Source organism: Pinus tabuliformis, chromosome 1_2 (assembly GCF_031772625.1).
Source record: "Pinus tabuliformis cultivar Carrire ecotype Pingquan chromosome 1_2, CPIR1, whole genome shotgun sequence".
NCBI lineage: Eukaryota > Viridiplantae > Streptophyta > Pinopsida > Pinales > Pinaceae > Pinus > Pinus tabuliformis.
In genome coordinates, this window is record NC_142298.1 from 113,177,808 (window position 1) to 113,200,655 (window position 22,848).

The window sequence follows — 22,848 nt, forward strand, 5'->3', positions numbered from 1 at the left end:
CAGCACCCGAAGAACCAAAGAAGGCATCGTCATCCACTTGTAAGCCCATTGCAGCGGAACGACCCAAGATTGACTTACCCAGTCATCGAATCAATGCACAAATACAATATATGAAAGACCATGCACTGATAGGAAAATTTATAGGTTACTGGCCTACCAAAAAAGCTCTGCAAGGATGGATAACCTCAAAGTGGAAGCCCAAGGGACATGTAACCCTACAGCTAGGCCCCAAAGGTTTTTTTACAGCCATCTTCAACTGCATTGAAGATAGAAATCACGTTCTAGATGGAGGACCTTACTTTTTCAATGTTGCGGGTCTATATCTACGAGACTGGATAGAAAGATTCAATCCAAACAAGGAAGATTTCAACTAGGCACTAGTCTGGATTTGCATGTATTCCTTACCTCTGGAATACTGGGATGAAGAATCACTTAAAGCTATTGGCAATGGGCTAGGAGAATTCATAAAGATTGCAGAGGAAACAAAGCTTCGTCGGTACACCTCATACGCTTGCATCTGTGTTTACATGAAACTCGACAAGGCACTCACAGATTCGGTAAGTCTCCTTCACGATGACGTTGAATGGATTCAACCCATAGATTATGAACATGTTCCCTTTAGATGCAGGAAATGCCACACCCATGGACATTTATTCTGTGATTGTCCTATAAATGCCCCTCCTAAATCCACAGACCATGGGGGAAAATCTGATGCGGAAGGGTTTACCAAAGTCGCTAATAGAAAGAAGCATAACAAAAAACCCCCTACAGCACCAAAAATGTAAAACCATCCTCTGATGCACCATCCTCTGGCAACAATTTTGACCTTCTGTCAAACCTAGATATGCCATAATCAAATCCTTCCAATATAGCTAAGACAACTTCCGTGCCATCCACCAAACTTTTTGTTGTACCTACTCCTAATGATGATAGTCAACCATCATTAGCGAATAACTCAGATCCGCAACCAACAACCTTGCAACCTATCCCCCTTCAAGATCACAACAAAGCCCTATGGTCCGCAAAAGGAATGGACATTGACAACTTGCTGATAGATCCACTCAACACAGCCCACCACATGGATGAGAGCAGTCAACAAAGTCACATGGAAGAAGAACCTGAAAGCTTTGATCTAGGAGACCTAGACATTTTTAGTCTAGAACAAGCATGCAAAAAGAAAGAGTTTGACAAAATACCGGACAGGCAACTTGAAAATCTAGAAGTAGTACTCTCAAGAGTGCACCAGCACAGCACACTAGGCATACAACAAGGAAGCAGTTGGGATGGGAAACACATTACCAAAGATGGGAAGAAAAGAGGCAGAAAGACAGATTTACAATGCACCATCCTCATTGGGGAAATGCTAGTGGAGTCTGGAAGGTGCTCCAAGTTGACTAAATACTACAGATCCTTACCTACCGGTCAACCATGAAGCTCATCTCATGGAATGTTCGAGGACTTAATAGTCCCGAGAAATACAGGATGATAAAGAACATGATACAGCATGAAAGACCACATATTTTCTTCATGCAGGAAACAAAATGTAATACTAGCACCTTAGCTTCCATTTTATCCAAAGCCTAGTCGGGATGCCAAACTGTCACAGTAGATGCTACAGGAGCTTTGGGGGGGCTTGCAATAGCCTAGAACATGTAGCACATCTCCCTTACAAACTTCCATGCTTCTCATCATTTCATTGAAGCCAGTTTTCACATCATCGGAACCAATATACATGGTCACTTGACAAATGTATACTTCCCACAAGATACTCTGCAAAAGAATATGTTGCTAAAATCGCTGGAAACTCTCAATTCCACAAGAACATATCCACTATGGATCACAGGCAGTGACTTCAATATGATCACTTGGCTGGAGGAAAAACAAGGAGGTAGAAGGAAACTAGACAGTGAAAGCAGTAGCTTCAAAGAATACATTCAAAATAATTGGCTAATTGATTTACCATTTGATAATGGTCTTTTCACATGGAATAATAAAAGGTCGGGCTCTCAACAAATCACATCCAGGTTGGACAGATTCCTCATCTCCGATAACTCAGTACATCTAGGAGGTGATATTTCCGCCTCAATACTCCCCATTGCAGGCTCAAATCACTGGCCCATTTCCCTGCAATGGACGAGTCCTGGAAATTCAAATAGGAAACCCTTTAGATTTGAAACTTTTTGGCTCACTCACCCTGATTTCAAAAATATGGTCAAATCAGCTTGGGAGAGCTTTATCCCCTTTAGCGGTTCAACTATGTATAAATTCCAACAGAGGCTGAAGCATATCAAAAGGAAAATCAAGTACTGGAATCACACCACATTCGGTAATATCTTTCAAGGCCAAAAAGTGCTCGAGCAAAGTATGAAAGAGCTACAACAGAAGATCATTACAGGAGGCAGAACTGAGACTTTAGCAAGTCAAGAACAAGCTCTTCTCACACAATTGGAAGAAAGAAGGAAACAAGAGGAAATGCTTTGGAAACAAAAGTCAAGAATCAGATGGCTAAAAGAAGGGGAAAGAAATACCAAATTCTTTCACCGCACAACTATCCAAAGAAGAATGAATAATACCATTTCGCATATTCAAAATCCACAGGGAGAGAGAATGGAGAAACAGGAAGATATTGAGAGAGAGCTCACTAATCACTTTCAAACAATACATCAAGAGCCGCCTACAGATAGACAGCCTGCAATAAACGAAATACTCCAACATATTCCTAGAATTATAACAGAAGAGCACAATCAGCTCTTGCTGCGACCGGTAACTATGATGGAAGTAGAAACAGCTTCAGATCAACTGAAAGATGGGAAGGCTCCAGGACCTGATGGCTTCACCTCTAACTTCTACCATCACTTTTGGGATTTAATCAAAGAGGAAGTCTGGAAAGTGGTAGAAGAATCACGAGCTATGCATTGGCTACTTCCTTCTCTCAATGCAACATTCATAGCTCTCATTCCCAAAGAAGATTAGCTGAGTACTCCGGAGAAGTTCAGGCCCATTGCTTTGTGCAATTTCATTTACAAAATCATTTTGAAAGTCATTGCCAATCACCTCAAACCACTTCTCCCTCTTCTCATTTCTCCAGAACAGTCTGGCTATGTTGAAGGATGTCAAATCTTGGATGGCATCATATTGACTCATGAAATAATTCATTCATTAAAAAGCAATAAACAGGCAGGTATGTTTCTTAAAATCAATCTCTCTAAAGCTTTCGACAAACTAAGTTGGTCTTATATAAAACAATTGCTTACTGCCTTCGACTTTTGCCCGACCTGGGTTAGATGGCTTATGAATATCATATCCTCCCCCATTTTCTCCATCCTTGTTAATGGAATCCCCTCCAAACCCTACTCCCCTTCTAGAGGAATTCGTCAAGGGGACCCTTTATCCCCCTTCTCTTTATTATTATGGCAGAAGGTCTGGGTCACCTTATAAAGAATGTTGCTCAATCTCACGACCTCAGAGGCATCTCTGCCCATGGAACCCCTGCTATAACTCATCAACAATTTGTTGATGACAATATGTTGTTCAGACATCCTTCTGTTAGTGAAGCCCGTGCCTTCAAAGCTCTGCTAGAAACCTTTTCAATGGCCTCAGGAACCACCATTAATACTGCTAAATCTCAATTTTTTTTTCCACACTCCTCTTGCCACTCAAAGAATAATTGCCAGAATCATAGGATTCTCACAAGCTAAACTTCCATCTAAATATTTGTGCTCTCCACTGATTGACTCAACCTTAAAGCATGCCTCTTGGCAACAACTCATTTAGAAAATTGAAAGCCACCTATCGTCCTAGACCTACAGAACTCTAAACATGGACAACAAGCTCATTCTGATAAAGGTAGTTTTACAATCCATGCCTCTCTATCTCTTCTCAGTTCTTGTAGCACCGAAATGGGCACTCAAAAAGATCAAAATTTTGCAACGCAACTTTTTATGGGGCTCCACAGGGCAAAACCGTAAATGGGCACTAGTAAAATGGGTCATGGTCTGCACACCAAAAAAGCAAGGGGGTCTAGGACTGCGAGACCCACAACACAGTAACACTTTAATGGGAGCACGAATATGGTGGCAGTGGGTTTCAAATCCACAGAAGCCATGGGCCCAAATATGGAATGCAAAATATGCGAACAATCATCCACAGGAAGAGCTTATTAGAATCACCACCATAGACACGGGATCTCTAATCTGGAATGCAACAAAACAACATAGAGAGCTAATACAAAAGCACAACTTCTGGGAGATATGCGAGGGGCGAATTGTGTGTTTTTGGATGGATTCATGGCAACAGAGGCCAAAAATTGCAGAAATTCTTCCCTTTATAAATCACGATGGAAATAACATCAACCAGACTAACCAGGTGGAAACCTATTGAACAGATAATACAGCATGCAACTGAAGCCTATAACACAGATCTACACAAAGAACTCACCAGCAGGAAAATCAGATGTACTAATGGAAAAGATGTTCTGAGATGGGGTTACACTCCTAGGGGAACTTACACAACAAAAGAAGCATATAAGTTGATGCTCCAAACATAGGAACCAGTTGATCCTGCTTGAAATTGTCTATGGACTATAGGAATATTGCCCAAAATCTCTACTTTTACTTGGTTGCTCTATCATCAAAGAATTCTCACTTGGGATAATTTAATTAAAAGAGGATTCCAAGGACCCTCTTATTGTCCTAATTGTCAAAAACAAGGAGAAACTATACAACACCTCATGGACTCCTGCTACATGGCTAACCAATTATGGGAAAAACTCACCTTCAGATGTCAACGACCTTGCAGAATCTTAGGGGATATCAGGGGCACCATTTTTAATTGGACCCCTGTGCCAAATAAAAGAAAACTTCTAAATGCACTATGGACAATTCTCCCGAGCTTCCTTTTCTAGACAATTTGGAAGGAAAGAAACAAAATAATTTTCAAAAATCAAAGCACTACTTTGGAGATCATCTGGACCAATTTATGTCAGAATATTCAAGAAAACCTAGCCCTCCAATAGTGGAGTGTTGAGGACTTTCCCACCCAGGCACAGGAACAGAGTATATGGGACAACTAGAAATTAAAGCTCCCATAGGTTCAAATTGATCCCAACAAAGCAAGCACGATCAACAAGCAGCCATCACATTGGAGTCCCCCTCCAACAAATGTGATCAAACTAAACTTTGATGGGGCCTCAAAAGGCAACCCAGGCAAAGCAGGACATGGTGGAATTTTCAAAGATCACGAAGGCTAACCTCTGCTAATATACTTTGGTTCAATTGGATGGGACACAAATAATTCTACAGAACTGGAAGGACTGTGGAAAGGTATGAACTTAGCACATCAACATAATTTTCATCCTATTATAATATAAGGGGACTCCCAAATTCTGATACACATGGTTACCCAAATACAACTGGGAACCACAGCTTCGAGAGTCGCTACCAGCTAGAGACTAGTGACCAGACTCGAACTAGTAGAGCAATGGATGAAAAACAGATGATCTACCACCTTCATTCACATCAAAAGAGAAAACAACAAGGTCGCTGATCTTTTGGCAAACATAGGAGTTGAACATGATCAGGTCCTACAATCTAGAACAATCAATATGTTACATGACCAAGCTCAATTACAAGCATGCACTGACCTGGTGCACAAGGAAACACATTTCCCGGATGCGGGTGCTCAACAAGGACAATGAAGTGGTGGTCGAACGAAACAACATGTGGCTAGCCCACACAACCTTCCATAGTCTCGCACACTGGTCTAAAACTGGCATTAACAATAGCCATAAATGGCATTTAAGGGGGTGCCGTCTCCAACCTGTAAGCAACCACCCACCTCGGCTCTATGCAAATATGAATTCCAGTGATAATCTTACCACTGCACCTATCTGTCATCCTCTGCCACTGCAATGCCTCTGCCTTCAAGCCGCTGCAGCACCCAGCTCTCGCACTACCACCGGGAGACGCTGCCACCTCCTCTGGTGTATTGATTTAGGCACGGGTATTCACTTCACGCAGAGCCTGGCTTGCCATTTCGTCTTTCACTCGGCCTCTGCGGCTAGTCCCTCCTCTGAGCAGCCTGTAAATTCTACTCAGCCTCTGCATCACTCTGAGACTAATCCCGGAAGAAATTATCAAACTTCTGGAGCCAACATGCCAAGAACGCATCATCGTATGCACAGTCGCAAGGGCAGAAGCAGAGGAAGCCTGACTCGTCCCCATCATTCTCCAGTTTCTGATTCCACTTCCTCTCTGGCCCAACAGACTACTGGGTGCTACCCAAACACCCATAGTGGAAGAGGCTTCTCTCAATCTACCGCCTCCATTCGACGCCCCCTACCTCGCCTCCCAGTGGAATTCCTTCCATTTCTGCTTCGTCTCCCAGAGGCACTCCATCCCATTCACAACCGCATCTCTAGTCTGCCCAATTCACCTTTCGTTCATCCATGAACAGGCCCATCATCACCACCACTATCTCCATTTTCTTTCACGAGACAGAGCAAGCAATTGAGGGATAGGCCACTGAAGATGGTGGTCGCACTGGAGCAATTGAGGAACAGAGCACTGAAGGTGGTGGCCACACCAGAGAAGAACTAGACATGGCTCAGACAAGCACCCATGGAGCAGGGAAGTGGCGAACAAAGAAGGAGACGAGACAAACGAGGAAGGAGGCAGACCAAGACCAGCATAAAGAAGAAGTCACAGACCCTTATTGTTGTTTCATCGAGGAGGAACATTCGGTGCAGCAGGCAGGCAACACGGAGGCCTCGCAACAGGCAGGTGTCAACATGGAGGATTACAGGTGCTTCATCGTGGAGGAACACCCGTCATCTCCGTCTCGCTCCTAGTCAACCACATTGCTTGCCAAGTGTTTGCCACACAGCCCACCACGTGTTTGCCACATAACCTGCCACGTGTCTACTTTTTCTCAGGTTTTTGGAATTTTGCTTTCTAGTTTCTTTAATGGGGGTTCTGGAAAAACTGATGGTTTTAGGTTCCTTGGTTGGTTTCTATTTCACCTTGAACAACTGATAAAAAACTGTGCGCAATTGCTGGTTTCCCCTGCGTGGGCAGCAAGTTAAATTTTTGAAATCGTTTTTTGATTCGGACTGGTTTCCCATTATGGGCAGTCCAGACTTTGTCTCTGCTGTTTTTTTCCATTACTCAGGCATGGATAGGCAAAGGCTTAGGCCTCAGTGTACAATATTTTTTCAGTAATAGAATTAGCCTAACTTAGAAAAAAAAAAAAAAATATATATATATATATGCTTTCCACTGAGAATTACACCCACTATAGAGATTAAAGAATTCATATTTGTTGTTATCTAGAAGTAGCCATACCACTAATTTCACATGCTTAGTTCCATTAAAAAAAATGATACCTTGTACGTCAAATTCCATTCTCATTTATTAATTTATGCAAAGAATTTAATTTTTGTGGCAGAATGCATGCAAATTTCTCATATACAACATCCTTAAAATTCTAGCTTCACCAATAACAATACTGTAAAATTCTTGCATCACCCAAAAAAAACAGGTGAATACCTTCAAGTGGAAATGAATAGTGCTATATTCACCAGATCGGACCGTAGTCTACTAGAGTTCACAGGTCCGACCACATTTGTTTTTGTTTGTTTAATTCATTTCAAATTGACCACAAAGCAATGAAACTTTATTAAAATTCTCTTGCCAATTTAAATGCTCAGTGAAAAAAATAAAACAAGGAAATCACAAATATCATTTTACTCAAATTTACCACAAATAAATTTGAATAAAGATGAAGTCGCCTCTCTTATACTAGTGATGTCTCTTACTTTCGTAGGTCAATCCTTCTGCCAAAATTCCAAGGCGATTTCTCGCATCATCACCATGGCACACACAGGTGAATACCTTCAAGTGGAAATGAATAGTGCTATATTCACCAGATCGGACCGTAGTCTACTAGAGTTCACAGGTCCGACCACATTTGTTTTTGTTTGTTTAACTCATTTCAAATTGACCACAAAGCAATGAAACTTTATTAAAATTCTCTTGCCAATTTAAATGCTCAGTGAAAAAAATAAAACAAGGAAATCACAAATATCATTTTACTCAAATTTACCACAAATAAATTTGAATAAAGATGAAGTCGCCTCTCTTATACTAGTGATGTCTCTTACTTTCGTAGGTCAATCCTTCTGCCAAAATTCCAAGGCGATTTCTCGCATCATCACCATGGCACACCGCATAACTTTTCCAGAGGTTTACTGCCCTTCATTTAGCATGGAATTCCCCTTATCTCTTTAGTTTGTTTGTTGGTGGTGGCGTCCTCCTGGCCGCTACTTACGAAAAATGTTGAAAATAGCAACAAGAAATGTTAAATTTAGCACTGCTATAAATAGCATTTCGGGATACCTTCCTATTTTAGTTAGTCCCTGAACTAAAATAGAGAAGTAATCGAATTTGATCTTAGCAATTGTTTGTAAAATAATTAATTAATTCATCTTGAGTTAATTAGTTGTTGAAAATCAAACATGAAATCTATGTGAAGACATGCATCATTTTCTCCATTGATTAAGGAATTTATCCATCAGTTAAAGAGATAAGGATGAGTTGTAATTTTAGTTGTAATTAGTTAGCTCAGTTAACTGAGTTAAGTCTAGTTAGATTAGTTCAAATAGTTTGTTGAACTAATTGTGAGTTCAGTTAGTTAATGCATGCATGCATGTAACTGCTGCAATTCAGATAACTGAATATTCTCTCATAAATAACACATGCATGTCAGTTTAGTAAGAGACCCAGTTGAGATCAGATGAAGGGACAATATACTATCAGTTGCAGGAATATTCCATTGTGAATATCTCTTGCATGCAGAAGGAATTCATCTCCTTCATGATTGCGCAATTACTTCTGAGTTTGGTGAGTTGTGTGAGAGGTGAATTCACACAGGTGGCAGCATTGGACCCCAGGAGAAACTGCGCAAGGAAATAGGAGGCTTGGAGGTATGAGGGCAGGCATATATTGTGTCTATTTAGTCTGTGAGTAGTATTGGTTGATTGTAGAGAGAGTAGGATAGCTTGAGAGCTGATTCTTTTTGTAATCTGAACATATTTCCACTTGTATGATAATACATAGATTGGGGTTTTAGGCTGAGACTTTCCCCAAGTTATTCTTCTGTGTTCATGTGTGATTGAATTCTCGTTCTCATTTATATGTGTTCTATTTGATCTTTCTCTTATTCGATTAAGCTTCCACAAAGTTTGTTGTAGAAGTAGATATTATATTTTGCTTTAGTATATTGCATAATCTGTTGATCTACAGTGGGAATTCCTACATGGTATCAAAGCGAAGGTGATCAAAGCGAAAAACAGAATACAAGAAGGGAGAAGTATGAAGTTTGAGGTTCATGAATATAGAAATCGAGTTCTTATCCCATCTCAATTTCACCAATGACATTCAATGGTTTAAGACTTGAGTATGCCCTTGATGGCAGCTTGAATTATATAGCCTGGAAGGATCACATGGAAGCAGTATTAGAGGATAACGGTCTAAAGGGCTTCATTGATCAAGGAGTCCCCAAGCCAACAGTGGCTGATGCTACAAAATTGGCAGAATGGAAGAAATGTGTGGCTAGAGCAAGGAGAATCCTCCTAGAGGGAGTTCGAGACCACATTGTCTCAAGGCTCCTGTTAGGTTCCTAAACCAATACGAGTCGTAATTTTTGAATGGCTGAGATTAAACCTATAATATGTACATACCTTTGCTTTCTGCAAATGTTTCCCATATTCAAAAAAAAAATGTAAAGAGGGTATGTCCTAAAAATAATAATCAAAGGACAAAAAGAACAAAAAGGTAAAAAAAAAGATGAAAAATATGAACCCCAAGAAAAGAAAAAGACCATGAAAGTGAGCAAGCCAAAAGGCCACTACTATTTACCTTTTGTGCAGTTTGTAATCTTTTCCACAATCCATGATAGTCAAAATGTTTAAACTTGGCTATTTCATGTTTCAATTTCATGTCTATAGGTAGAGAATAAAAATCTGGCCAAAACAGTGTAACCTTGGCAGATAAGTAGATAGGTAGAACTACCCGGAAGGAAACATGAGAAATCTTCCTCTTGTATTCTTTTGGGGTGTATGGCTGGCGAGAAATAAAAGTTTGTTTCAAGACAAAATCATCCCTCCATCCGTCATAGCCATAAATTGCGCAGCCATATACTCTGCTATCCCGGCCCCTGAAGCAAAATTTCCACCAAACCGTTACAAGCCTGTTATTATCAAGGAGGGCATTCCTTGGGCCTTCTTTGATGGAGCATCCCAGAATAACAAGGCTGGAGCTGGGATATGCATTCATATAAACTCTGATCACTCCCTAAAAGCTTCTGTAGGACTAGGTCCTGGGTCAAACAATTATGCTGAGTTGTCTGCTTTGCGCCTTCTTCTTTGCTGGTTACTACAGAGAAACATCTCCACTGTTCAAATTTTCGGCGATTCTCTGAATGTCATAAAATGGGTCAATGGAAATGCATCTTGTCAAAACCAGATTTTGAAGACTCTTTTAGAAGAAATTTTGCTTTTAAAGTCCTCTTTTAACAGCTTTCACATCTGTCATATTTACAGGGAAAAAAATGAAGAAGCAGATCAGCTTTCTAAAGCTGGTTTACAACAGGATATGGGCAGCTGGACAATAGAGGAACACAGTCAGGGGCAGCAAACCATTTCTCATCAGCCCCCTTTTGCTCCTCCTCAATGAGCGAGGATCGTTTTCTTACTTTTCTGCATATAGTTTTCTCATGGGCATAATGTATATCTTTTACAGTTTTTTTTTTATAACTTTTGTAAATTTTGCATGAGCTCTTCAAACAGAACTTTCAAAACTTTATATATATTTTCAGATGTATGGACAGTCTTGTAAGGGGTTGTTTTCCTTCTCTGAAGGAGACCCCAAGGTATGAAACAGAAATAGAATGTATTCAAGCCTCCGGAAGTGAGGAAGACTAGACAGTCAATCATTACAGGACTGAGTTTTTTTGTTTGTTTTAAACTTTCAGATAGACCAAATCAGCACAAGGTGAGCCATCAATTCTGCTCAAAGCTCCAACAGAATGTAAACTTTTTATTTTGTTAATAAAAAGTTTTGCTTTTTTCTTCGGAAAAAAGTAGATAGGTAGAGTAAATAAAGAAGCTCAACTGTTTAATCTGAGCCCTTGGATGTAATAAGGTTAGAATTAGTCAGTTTACTATTGTAAAGAGAAAGAAAAATGTTTTATAAGGGTTTGCTAGCTCAAATGCACCCTAATAAAGAGAAGTAAAAATGGTAGGATGAGTAAATGGGTAAGTAGTAGAAAGGTTGCAGAATTATGATGATTGATTAGACAAAAGCATGTGTATCATATTTTTCATCATAAAAGTTCCAAATGTGAATGGGCACTCAAATATGCAGATGGATATCAAAGTCAATTACTTAATTTCCCTCATTCATTTCACCTTTGATTTAACTAATTTCCCATAATAAAGTTCAAAGTACTTAAAAACCCTAAGTCAAAGAGGCTCAGAGCATTTCTTTGACTTTTGGAGGGACCGGACCCTTGGCTCAATGACTTATAGGCAATAAGTACTAAAACCCCCTCATAAACATTCATTCCCCCCTTCAGTTCATTCATTTTACCTAAATAATACTCTTTCCTAAGGTTAAATTACTTTTACCTAGGAAAAAGTGTTTATTCCCTCACATAACTCATTTTCATATCAAAAACTCGCAAAAACACTATATCCTAAGTTTTTATGTTATTACCGGAAAAGCATTAAAAGCATGAAATATCAAAAACTTAGGGTATTGTACCCCTTTCCGCTCATTTTACTAATTATTAATTTATTTATTAAATCCCAAACAAAAATCCATTTCCCGCATATATTTAACTCCCGCAATATTAATTAACCCTACCCTAGTTTAATTATATAAACTATGATTTTCTACCCAAACCCACTAACTAATCAATCCGCGATTAAGTTAGTCTAAAATCCAATTAATCCCTCCCTTAATGACCCCGACACCTTAACCCGCCTTAATCCCTCATTAACTTAAATCTTCCGCACTTAATTAACCGCCGGGCCCCCCCACTACCCTCCGTGCAACTCCACTGCCCGATCATCGCATGATCTCTCCCCGTCACATCGGACGACCCACATCCATTTTAGAGGGGCCCCGATGTCCGAACATTACCCGCCCAAAAAGAGTTGTTTCCTGCTGGACCCCCGAGGCTACATGTCGCTCAATGAATGGAATCAGGCGGCCTCCCCCCAATACCACTGAGCGCCCAAAAGCGATGCATGGAAACCACTTACCGCTCATCCGCTATGCACCAAAAGGTCACTATTCACCCCGCTATGTGAAAAATGACCATTATTCACCTGTACCCGCCAAAATTGACTTTTTGCGCATAAAGCCAAAAAATCCCCAAATCATTTGTTTTATCATTTTTTCAACTCAAAAGCTCCATGCACACACCTGCAAATGTCGAAGTTGTCAACCTACGTCCAATTTCACCCTAAAGATGCCACAAAACACCCAGTTTGCTCTCTAGCCTACTCAGAACCTTTTCAACCGTTCGCAGTTGCCAGCTGACCTGTTCACAGCTAGTTCTCCCTAATTCCAGGTATTTAAGCCATAATTCACTGGAAAACCTCTCAATTTCAAAACCAGTTAGTGAGTTTGTTAGTTAAAGTAAAATATTAATTAAAGAAACTCAAGTGACTTAAGCTTACTCTGATTCAACCACCTTTGCCCTAAAAATCTAAAAATCATCTCCCCCATTCTCAAATCCACAAGAACTGAGAATGGCTGCCCCAATTGCCATGGATGTGAGACCTATTTCCACTCCTCATCTAGACTTAGACCATCTCCCCTTGGCAGACAAATATTTCCAGATAAAGGACACCTCTGTCCATGAATCCCCTCTCAAACTCCATTGCCGATATAGAGACCAATACCTAAACCATGTTGATAAAATTGGTTTTTGGGAGTCCAATTTGCCCAAGTACCAATTCCCTGAAGTTCACATTTTCCCAGAAATTGTCCATTACTACCATGCAAACTATATCCCCAACCAAAGAGCAGTGATGTCCCCTAACCAGACTGTACTTTTCACCATCACTGCTGAATCAATAAATGAGATGCTACAACTTCAACCTGGCCAAAACTTGACTCCCCTCTCCATTGGAGATCTATTGGACTTATTTCCCAAGCTTAGTTCTACAAGACTAGCCCAAATAATCCAAACCTACATTGTAGAAGAGAAGTATACTCCCAAAGATCCTCCTCCATATGTGTATACCATATTTTCCCCATTTGGCCAAGACATTGTAGCAATGATATCCAGTGTCCTAGGTTATACCACCAGTGAGTATGCAGATGAGATTATCTTGGCTTCCATGTCCATATACACTCTAGGACAACCTCCTATTGTTATTTATGATTATGCCAAGTTTATAGCTGATAGGATGCATGACCAGTTCCTTAGGATGAGTAATGAGTGAGTCTTCAAGTACTCCTCTATTTTGTATCACCTCTTTCTATACTACCAAGCTGATAAGTTCCCATTTACTCTTCAGAAGCTTGACACAAAAGGTCACCCTATGTCAGTGATTTTCTAGACTCCATTGACCCATAAATATGACTCCCCATATTCATATACAGACTTCATAGACCTATTTTTACATCCCATTATGAAAATGCTGATAGGAATCCCTCCTCCAAGAATCAGTTCAGATATAAGAAGGATCCTGCAACTCTCAAAACAATCCAAAGTGGTGGATTGGTACTTGTACCAAAACCACACTGTGATTAGAATTTGTGGTTGTGAGCTGGCCCCATATAAACTACCCAAATACCTCCCAATGAGGTTATTTGGTCTGGAGTACTATAGGCAGATAATCAATTTAGATGAGGTACACTTTGTCAGAGCCACAAAGAAGGCCCAGCTCAGAATCAAAGACCAATTAGGCCCCTTTATTTGTAATAGCTGAGAAGCTGGAAAGGAGGCAAACGAAATCCTTCAAAGGTTAAATCTAAAACAGAGCTTCATATGGAGGTATGATCCCTTGGACTTCATTTGCAACAGAAGACAGAAAAACATGATGGCTCCCTACATTCATCACCGTATCCATGAAATAGAAAAGTATGCCAACCAACTAGAATGGGTGGAAAACACTTTAGAAGACAAGGATAGCACTGAAGTTACTATGGAAAACACTTTAATTGATCTAGAGAAACAGCTTGATGAGGGTTCTTTCCTGCAGGTGCTAGGAGAATCATAGGTTCAAGGAGAATCACAGGTACAAGAAGAGTCACAGGCACAAGAAGAATTAGAAGCACCAGACCAATCAGATATACTAGAACAATCAAAGAAAACAGACAGGCCAGAGGCCACCATGAGCACCCCCCCAGTCTTACAAACTCCTCTAAATGAGGAGAAAAACCTCAAGAGAAATAGGGAAGGGGCCACTCCTTCAGGAAGAACAACATCTCAAGCCTATGCACAGACAAGCTAGGCTAAAAGACAAAGAATAAATCCTATTTCTGAACAGGAATATATAGAAGAGACAACCGAGGTTACCAACACAAAAAGAGATGGGAGCGAGCATGCCACTCCATCTGGAGGCATCCTAGAACCTTCCACATCACACACTCAGATTTTGGAAAGGCAACAAAGTGTTGAGGTATCCTCTTTCATAATGTGAGCAGATAAAGATGAAGACATCAAAGAGAGTTACAAAGAGATAAAGGCCAAAAATGAGAGGTTGAAAGCCCAGACCTATGCACAATACTTGAAAATGACCCCTACCAATCAAACAAGGCTTATGTCAGCCTATGATGTAAAAGAGGGGAAGATGCAAATGACCTTCATCAAGCCGACCACTCAGCAACCAAGGACAACAACAGATTTCAAAAGAGTGGATTTTGAAGTATTGGCAAGGGATATTCATCTCATTGACCAGATTGAGCTACATAAACAAACAGGTGAAATGATTTATTCTACACTGACAGGGAAAGCCATAACAGCCCACCAACTGTAGAAATCTTTAAATAATATGTCAGCTCAGTTCCAGTTGGAGAAGGCCTCTTCACAGCCCAAAGATACAAGAATCAAGTCCTTAGAGGACTTAGTGATAGGATTGGCACATGATCCCAAGGATGTGAAAGCAACAGAACAGCTAATGAAAAATAATAATGATGACATTTCTCCACTAAAGAAGTAGCTCAAAATTCCTCAGCTACATCACCCTCAAACAATGGAAGTCCTAGAAGCACAAAAAGGACATGAAGAGATGATGGACCTAGTCCTAAAGCTAAATGATCAGCTTAAAGAAAGGGAGAAGGAGTTGGACATTTTGATTTAGTGCAAGCAAAGTGACCTGGCAACAACTTCCACAACTGCCATTCCCACATTGACAACAACAGTTCCTTCCACATTGGCAGCATCATTGGCACCAACAGCTCCACCTACCACAACACTACCAATTACAACTGAATCCACTACAGCAGCAGGCACTTCAACTGAAAAAACAATAGAACTGGTAAAGGCTATGGAGGAAATGTCCATCCAAGCTACAGAGCTCAAAAGATTAAAGGAGAAAGTGGCAAGTTTAGAAATTGACTGTAAACTTGCCCAAATTCAGTAGAGAGAAGAAACACAGAAATCCCTAAGGATGGGTGAGAAAATCAAAGTCCTAGAGAAAGATTTAACACTGCAGAAGCCACTAGGACAGACTAAAGAAATTCTTTGGGCCAATATCATTGAATATTTTAATGATATTTGGCCATCAATTCAAGTTATATTTGAGCAAACTGAATTGGTGAAGGTAGCCACTAAGGCTATCCAGAAAGTAAGGGAAGAGTTAGGAGACCAACCTGAGGATGCAAATCGACTCATCCACCTCCTAAACAATAAGAACATGTATGAGCTCCATGAGCTTGGTGTAGAGGATAGGACTGAAGCCATCCTAGAGATTAAAAAGGTTCTTTAAAAAAGAAACCTTATGCTCAACTTAGAAGGAAAGTGCCACAACATGCAAGTGGTCATTGACAGGTTTATGGCCAAATTTCAAATTTAGAGGGTCAAAGGCCTTCCCAGTCCTATGGTCATTAATGATAAACTTATGACCCAACTGGAATATAGTGATAAACTAAGGAGGTTGGCCAAAGAACAAGCCAACTCTTCAGGCATTAAAGCTTTTCCTACTAGAAAATTACTCTATGATACATTAGAGAACCTCTTTTTCTTAGAACATGAGGTGAAACATTTGTTTCTCACAAAGGCCAATTTTGCAAAATACACAGAGGGAGACGAAATTTACAGGATAATGTTAAAGGTGAGATTGCCTAAAGCAGAATGGTGGGAAAAAATGACAGTTTTACTTTGAAAAAAGTTTTACATCAAAAAGTTACCACAGTAAATCTGAAGGCAGTCAGGTGAAACAAGTGAAAGACAGATAAGCAGGGTCAAAGAGTAACATAGTCAAATAGTATCAGTGAAATATCAAAGTAAAGAAGACTCTAGCGTGGAAATACCACAACCATCAGCCAGCTTAAAGGGCTTAAAACTCAACAGAAACAACCAACAACACCACAATAAAAGGGACAACAAGAAGCAGTTTCACATCTGTCTCTATCTTCATGCATGAAGATATTTTATTTCCTAGATTAAATCTCAAACTATTATGAGATATTTTGTAATTATTTTTTGTATAAATACTTCACATTTCGAAGTATGTAGGGTGGATTCCAAGACATTTCTATAGACTTTTTCTCTCAAATCAAAATTCTATTGTATCAATGAATGCATTGGCTTGCTGGATCAAGGAATAAAGATCAGATATTTTATAGGATTCTTGTGTAAAGTGAAATACAAATAAGTATTCTCTCATGTTTACTATTGTTTCTCTTATGTTTCTTCATAGTCTTGTTTGTTTATCTAAAATCTAAACGTATAACATGGAATGATATTTCAGAAATTGCATGAATGCACTCTGTCTTGACTATTTTACATTCTATAGCAAAGGATTCTTAATTGCCCTTTGTTCATGATCACCTTCTTTTCTTCATTCTAATCTCGGTCCAAGGATTCTTAGCTGCCCTTTCACCCTAGTTAGAACCATTTCATCCATTAGACATGAAGATTTGCCTTTTGCTTTGCTAGCCTACCCTGTGAACATTCCCTTTATTGATATGGTCTAGTCATGCTATCCATTGATTGACTCCATAGCCCAATGGCTTGAAGACCTAGCTCTATCCATCTGCTCTAAGAATTCCACCACCCAACCTTTAATCAAAAACCAGAACTCCTTGAACACTAAGCTAGCCTAAAATCTGATAAAAACAAAGCTAAATCATAAAGAGAGAACCATCTCTGGACTTAGGTTGGCTAGAACCTAAGCCTAAAAGATTGGTTTTTGGTTACCTCGGATGATTCCTTCTTTTGATAACTTCAAGGGAAAACTTTTGAGTGATAACACCTCCATGGGAAGGAGATATTGTTTTCGATGTGGAAAACATTGAAAGATCTATATCAGAATAGTAGCGATCAGAGGAAGCTGACGCTGAAAGACAAGCTTTGGAAAATCGAGTGTGAAAAGGGCGACACGATCTATACATATCTGAACGAGCTCACCACCTGCAGGGATGAGCTTGGAAATGTAGGGATCACGACAGCCGATGATGACATGCTGAGTCTTGCACTCCTCGGTCTTCCTAAGAGCTGGCATAGCTACCAATAATGGAAGAGAAAAATTTTCATATTGGGAACGACTTTGGTCGAATAAGATGTAGGAGGAGATAAGAAGAAGCACCAGATCATTGTATTTTATTGATTTACCTTTTATCATTTTCAATGTGTTTGCGTCATAATAATCTAAATATTTAGAGTGTAACTTCTCATTAGTTATATTATATCAATTTAGCATGGTGTCCCTTATGGTACGTTAGAATGTGATCCACCGGATTAATGAATTATTATGCTTTTGAGCTTCCCAATAGGTTTGGAGGGGTGAAAAAATGATCATTTTTAGACCTCATACAATCAAGAGTACAAAATTTTGATAGATCATCTTGGTGATTCTTTTGATATATATTACATTTTTTTCCCACATATCATAGATTCCTTTACAAATTCCTTATACAAGAATTATGTATCAGAATGCTTGTTTTGTGGATTCATTCAAAGTTTAGTGGATTTCCCCAACAACTCATTGTTGTCATCCTTTTCTCCTTGCATGCATTCCCTCTTCAAATCTATTGCATGTTAGAACTTGGTCCCATCAGTGAAATCTATATGAACATTTTGTTCTGAATGTTTAAAGGTATCCCCAATCCCTGCTCACTATTCAAACTCTGGCTAGTATTCATCTTTTTTATTTTCTTTTTGGTTCAAATGAAATTTACTAATATCTTTATTTCTAGGATTCCCCCAATAACCATTTTTGGATGTATTTATTGGTATTATCTACTTATAGAATACCCCAAAATGTTGGGTTTTAAAGTGATTTCGCCAAAAAATATAGACAATAACAAGAAGAACCTTTCATAATCAATAAAAGTAATCATGTCATTAAAAATAAACCTCATTGACAATCTATCAATAATGGTGGGGTATTATAATGTTTATTCAAAGATTATAATGGATTTCTTATCTTTCAAAGTAAATTTACTTCAATCAAATAAATCACTAAAATAATTATTACTAATAGCTCAAAGAATAAGCTCATTGAAACATGTATAACTAACTTAGAGCCAAACTAAACTACACCCATTTATTTTAATAATAGTGTTATCTATCAAATACACCACCAAAGTCACATATAAGAAGAGCATATTTATAGTAAGAATATAACCAAAGGATTAGAAAGAAAATCCAATGTAAAGAGGCGTGATACTTATCACAAGCAATATTACAATTCACATATATGGATCAAATCCTTAAATACATTAGATTGTTGAGTTGAAATAAGTAGACAATGTATGCAAATTGTCATTCTTATTCTTATGCTTATTTACAATTAGGAGTGTAATGTGATTGACTTAACCTTGATCAACTACCTTTTATTATTGAGGTGTTTCATAATTTCAAAATTCATTACTATATGTTTCATCACATTACCTTACACTATTAATCTCTGTTAATTACAAAGTCACATGCATCCATAGATAATACGCTACATAACACCTTTATATAATCTCCAAAGTAAAATCTAACCATACAATGTTTTAACATATTTAGCAAAATCTAACCATACAATGTTTTAACATATTTACTTGATTCCTCTTTGGAAGGAAACACACTCTATATCCATTTGGGTTTTGTCAAATATTATAATGCTTACCTCCAAGCTTGCATTGTGTCTTCAAGATGGCCATTTGCTAAAATGTTCATCTACTTTTAAGTTGTGTCTCGTGTTTTAATAATGTCATTCTAAACATTAAAGCCTCTCTTTTTTTTTTACATTGTCAATATCTTCTCCAATTGCAATTGTAACCACTACTGCAACATAAGCTTCTTGGACGATTTTTCTTTCTACACACCTATTTTTTAAGCATTCATATTGTATGTTTACATATGTTTCATATCTAAAACATGTTTCACTAACTTTTCCTTCGATATCTTTAATATAGCATCATTCCTTATTGACCATATAAGTTCATTTAAAATTTTGTTAATAACCTTTATAATGGAATCTTCATCATTATCCCATTACATTGCTATTTTCTTAAAAAAAAAATATTTTTCCCATTCCTTTCAATCTTTATGCTTTCTTATGCATTTCTATTCCACCTTAAACACCAATTGGTACGCTCACCATATTGATTTCATGTTGAATCGAAAATCTAAGTCAATAAGCATACCTACGGACAATCTTATGAACAACTAGGAAAACTCGTGTGTCACTCACATTCCCATTTGTCTTAAATGCATAGTGCCGTTGACAATATTCTTAAAATATTTGGGAATAAAAAATTACCCTTTAATTCATTATCGTTATGTTTCGAATTTTTCTTTTCCCGGTAGTTATTATTCCACTTTCAATTGCTACCCATACCACTATGAATTGTCCCATCATGACCATACATAACTATTTATTGTTGCGCAACCAAATTTTACCTTTTTAAAACCTTCATTAGTATCAAACTTAAACTATTTAATATTGTGCAACTTTCAATATTATTTAAACTTCAATACTACGAAAATTAGAATAATTATTGGACGAATTTAAGCTCTCAATACTACCAAACTGGAGTAATTATTTTTCGTCAAAACTAATTTTTCTCAATCTGACCATGAAAGTGTCTGAATAGTTTTATTGATGATAAAAATAGATTTAATATCATCACAACTCAAAATAACGAAACTTAACACCAATAACTCATATTTAAAAAATATTCTACCAAATTTTATGGAACACATCCGAAAATTTCCAATATTTTTTCAGAGTATTTGATGACCTCGTAAAACTACGGGATCAAATACACTTATACACATGTAAGTTGGTCAAATCGATTCTAGATAGTGCTCGTGGCACATATCCCCGTGTTGGGACAGGTCATAGACAACGTGACGTACTGACAGCCTCTCAGACAATAGTAACTGTGAAAGCCATTTAAAATGCAGTAGTGTGACTGCGTTTTTGTCATTTTTCGACAGTTTTTTTGGAATATCAAGTTTTATTTATTTAAATGGTATAAATGTAATGTTTTATAAAAAAATAGAATATTAAATTTACTTGTACTTTTATTTTATTTTTTTTCTAAAGAATTAAAATTTACTATTTAATAACAATTTATGTTTCCAATTCTATTAAAAAGACATATGACCAATACCTGTAATTCGATAAAAAGGTTCAAATAAAAATGTTTCCGGGTGTGTATATTAGATCATGCCTTAATTAGAGGAAAGGGTTCAAAAAATATTGTTTCGGGGGGTGTATGTTAGATCATGCGTTACGTTTCCGCTGTATACTTTAGGTTTTGCTTTATAATTTAAATCAGCTGCCCACATCATGCATTACGTCTGCCCCATATAAATTATGTTCTGACATTTTTTTATTTAGACTTGGATAGCAACTAGCTTTCATTGAAAGTCGGGACACCTTGGTGGAGCAACTAGCGCTCGTGGGGAGGCTATATATTTACGGGGTTTGGGTAGCATCATAACATGTATAGATGCAATTCTGAGGCAAAAAAAACCTTGCATTACAATACATTTTCAGTGCGATGGCGAAGAAGGCCTGTGGAGAAAGGGGGCAAGTGAAAGTTTTAGGTTACAGGGAAAGTCCATTCGTCCTCAGGGTTTGCATAGCGTTGTCTCTCAAAGGCATCCATTATGAGTTAATCGAAGAGAATATGCAAAATAAGAGCGAGCTGCTGTTGCAATCAAACCCTGTTCACAAGAAGATTCCAGTGCTTATCCACAATGGAAAGCCTGTTTGTGAATCCATGATTATTGTGCAGTACATCGAGGAGGTATGGGACAAGAATGCGCCAAAGCTCTTGCCCAAAGATTCATATGATCGAGCCATTGCCCGCTTCTGGACTGCCTTCATAGACGACAAGGTGATTCAGATGCTTCATAATAATCATCAGCATCCACTTCTCTTTTGAGAGTCTCCCTTACCTTTTTTTCTATTTTGTAACAAACTCATGCTTATTATGTGTGGCCTCAGCTCGTTCAATGTCTGAGAGGGGTTTTATTTGACCGGGGAGAGCAGCAACATAAAGCAGCGGAAGAATCGGTGGCAAGCTTTCTTTTGATAGAGGATGCTCTGCGAACGAACGGCTGCTTCTCAGGAAAACAGTATTTTGGAGGAGATGAGATAGGCTTGGTTGACATCGCACTGGGCAGTATGTTAGCGTTTGCCAAAAGCCTCGAGAAAGCTACAGATACCGTTTTAATAGATGTGGAGAAGGTGCCGCTGTTACGCGCATGGATGAACCGATTCTGTACGGCCAATGGAGTGAAAGAAGTGATGCCCAATCCCGCCAAGCAGCTGGAAGTTATATCTGCTAGGAGAGCCCTATTAACTTCAGAAACTCCTCTCAGTTAGGGGAAGCCATGTATGAGAATAGTTATATTATATTGCCTTTGTTTATGCGTTGAATTTATAACTTGGTTATGTGTAAATTATCACATTGGAGGAATAGAAGATTTGGAAGTTCATCTCACTACAAACAAAACCCATTACTCAAGGTGATGTTCAAGGTTTTTAAATAATCTATCTCAAATAATGATCATTAAGCTTTTCAAATTTAATAAGGATAACAAGGTTGTGAAAGAACTCTCAAAGTCCAAAAATGTAATAAATATAAAATAAATTTCTCAACACAAGAACATAATACATATATGACAAATTTCTTAGATCATGTGTCATATTGAAATAGATAAGATCGCTTAAAAATACAATAAACAAAGAGTGAGTTGGAACAATCATCTATCCTCAATTATTTGACGAGGATTTTACAAATAGTATCCATGCAAGTTACGCAAAGAGAAACTAATAAAGCAATGGTGCACAACCAACTAAGAAGTAGCAACTCACTCTTACTTTACTTAATAGTAGAAGGGTCTAAATGGTAGGAAAAAATAGTAAATCGTGTAGATAGGCCCATGAATAAACTCCACAATGAAAATTTATTGCATTCATCATGAAAAATTCATTTCTACAAATCTAAGGTCGAGACAACTTTGTCTCAATAACTTATTAACAGAAAAATAAAAAATAGTAACTAATTACTATTATACAAACATAATCCCGAAGGATTAGTTAAAATTCCCCCCTTAATCCGAAGGGACATCTCACATGGAAAGTAATATTATGAACTTTTC

At 38.3% G+C, this 22,848-nt stretch overlaps 2 protein-coding genes across 2 annotated transcripts; both read left to right on the forward strand.

The window, feature by feature from the left end:
• The first annotated feature begins 10,079 nt into the window (after positions 1-10,079).
• LOC149204758 (uncharacterized) lies at positions 10,080-10,730 on the forward strand. Its single transcript, XM_089397205.1, has one exon. It carries the CDS (start codon positions 10,080-10,082, stop codon positions 10,728-10,730), a length of 651 nt encoding a protein of 216 aa, XP_089253331.1.
• Positions 10,731-21,239: 10,509 nt separating this feature from the next.
• On the forward strand, positions 21,240-22,069 carry LOC149204759 (glutathione S-transferase U17-like). The gene is made up of 2 exons (XM_089393362.1): positions 21,240-21,578; positions 21,689-22,069. The coding sequence occupies exons 1-2, from the start codon at positions 21,240-21,242 to the stop codon at positions 22,067-22,069; spliced, it is 720 nt and encodes a 239-aa protein (XP_089249488.1).
• The last annotated feature ends 779 nt before the right edge of the window (positions 22,070-22,848 follow it).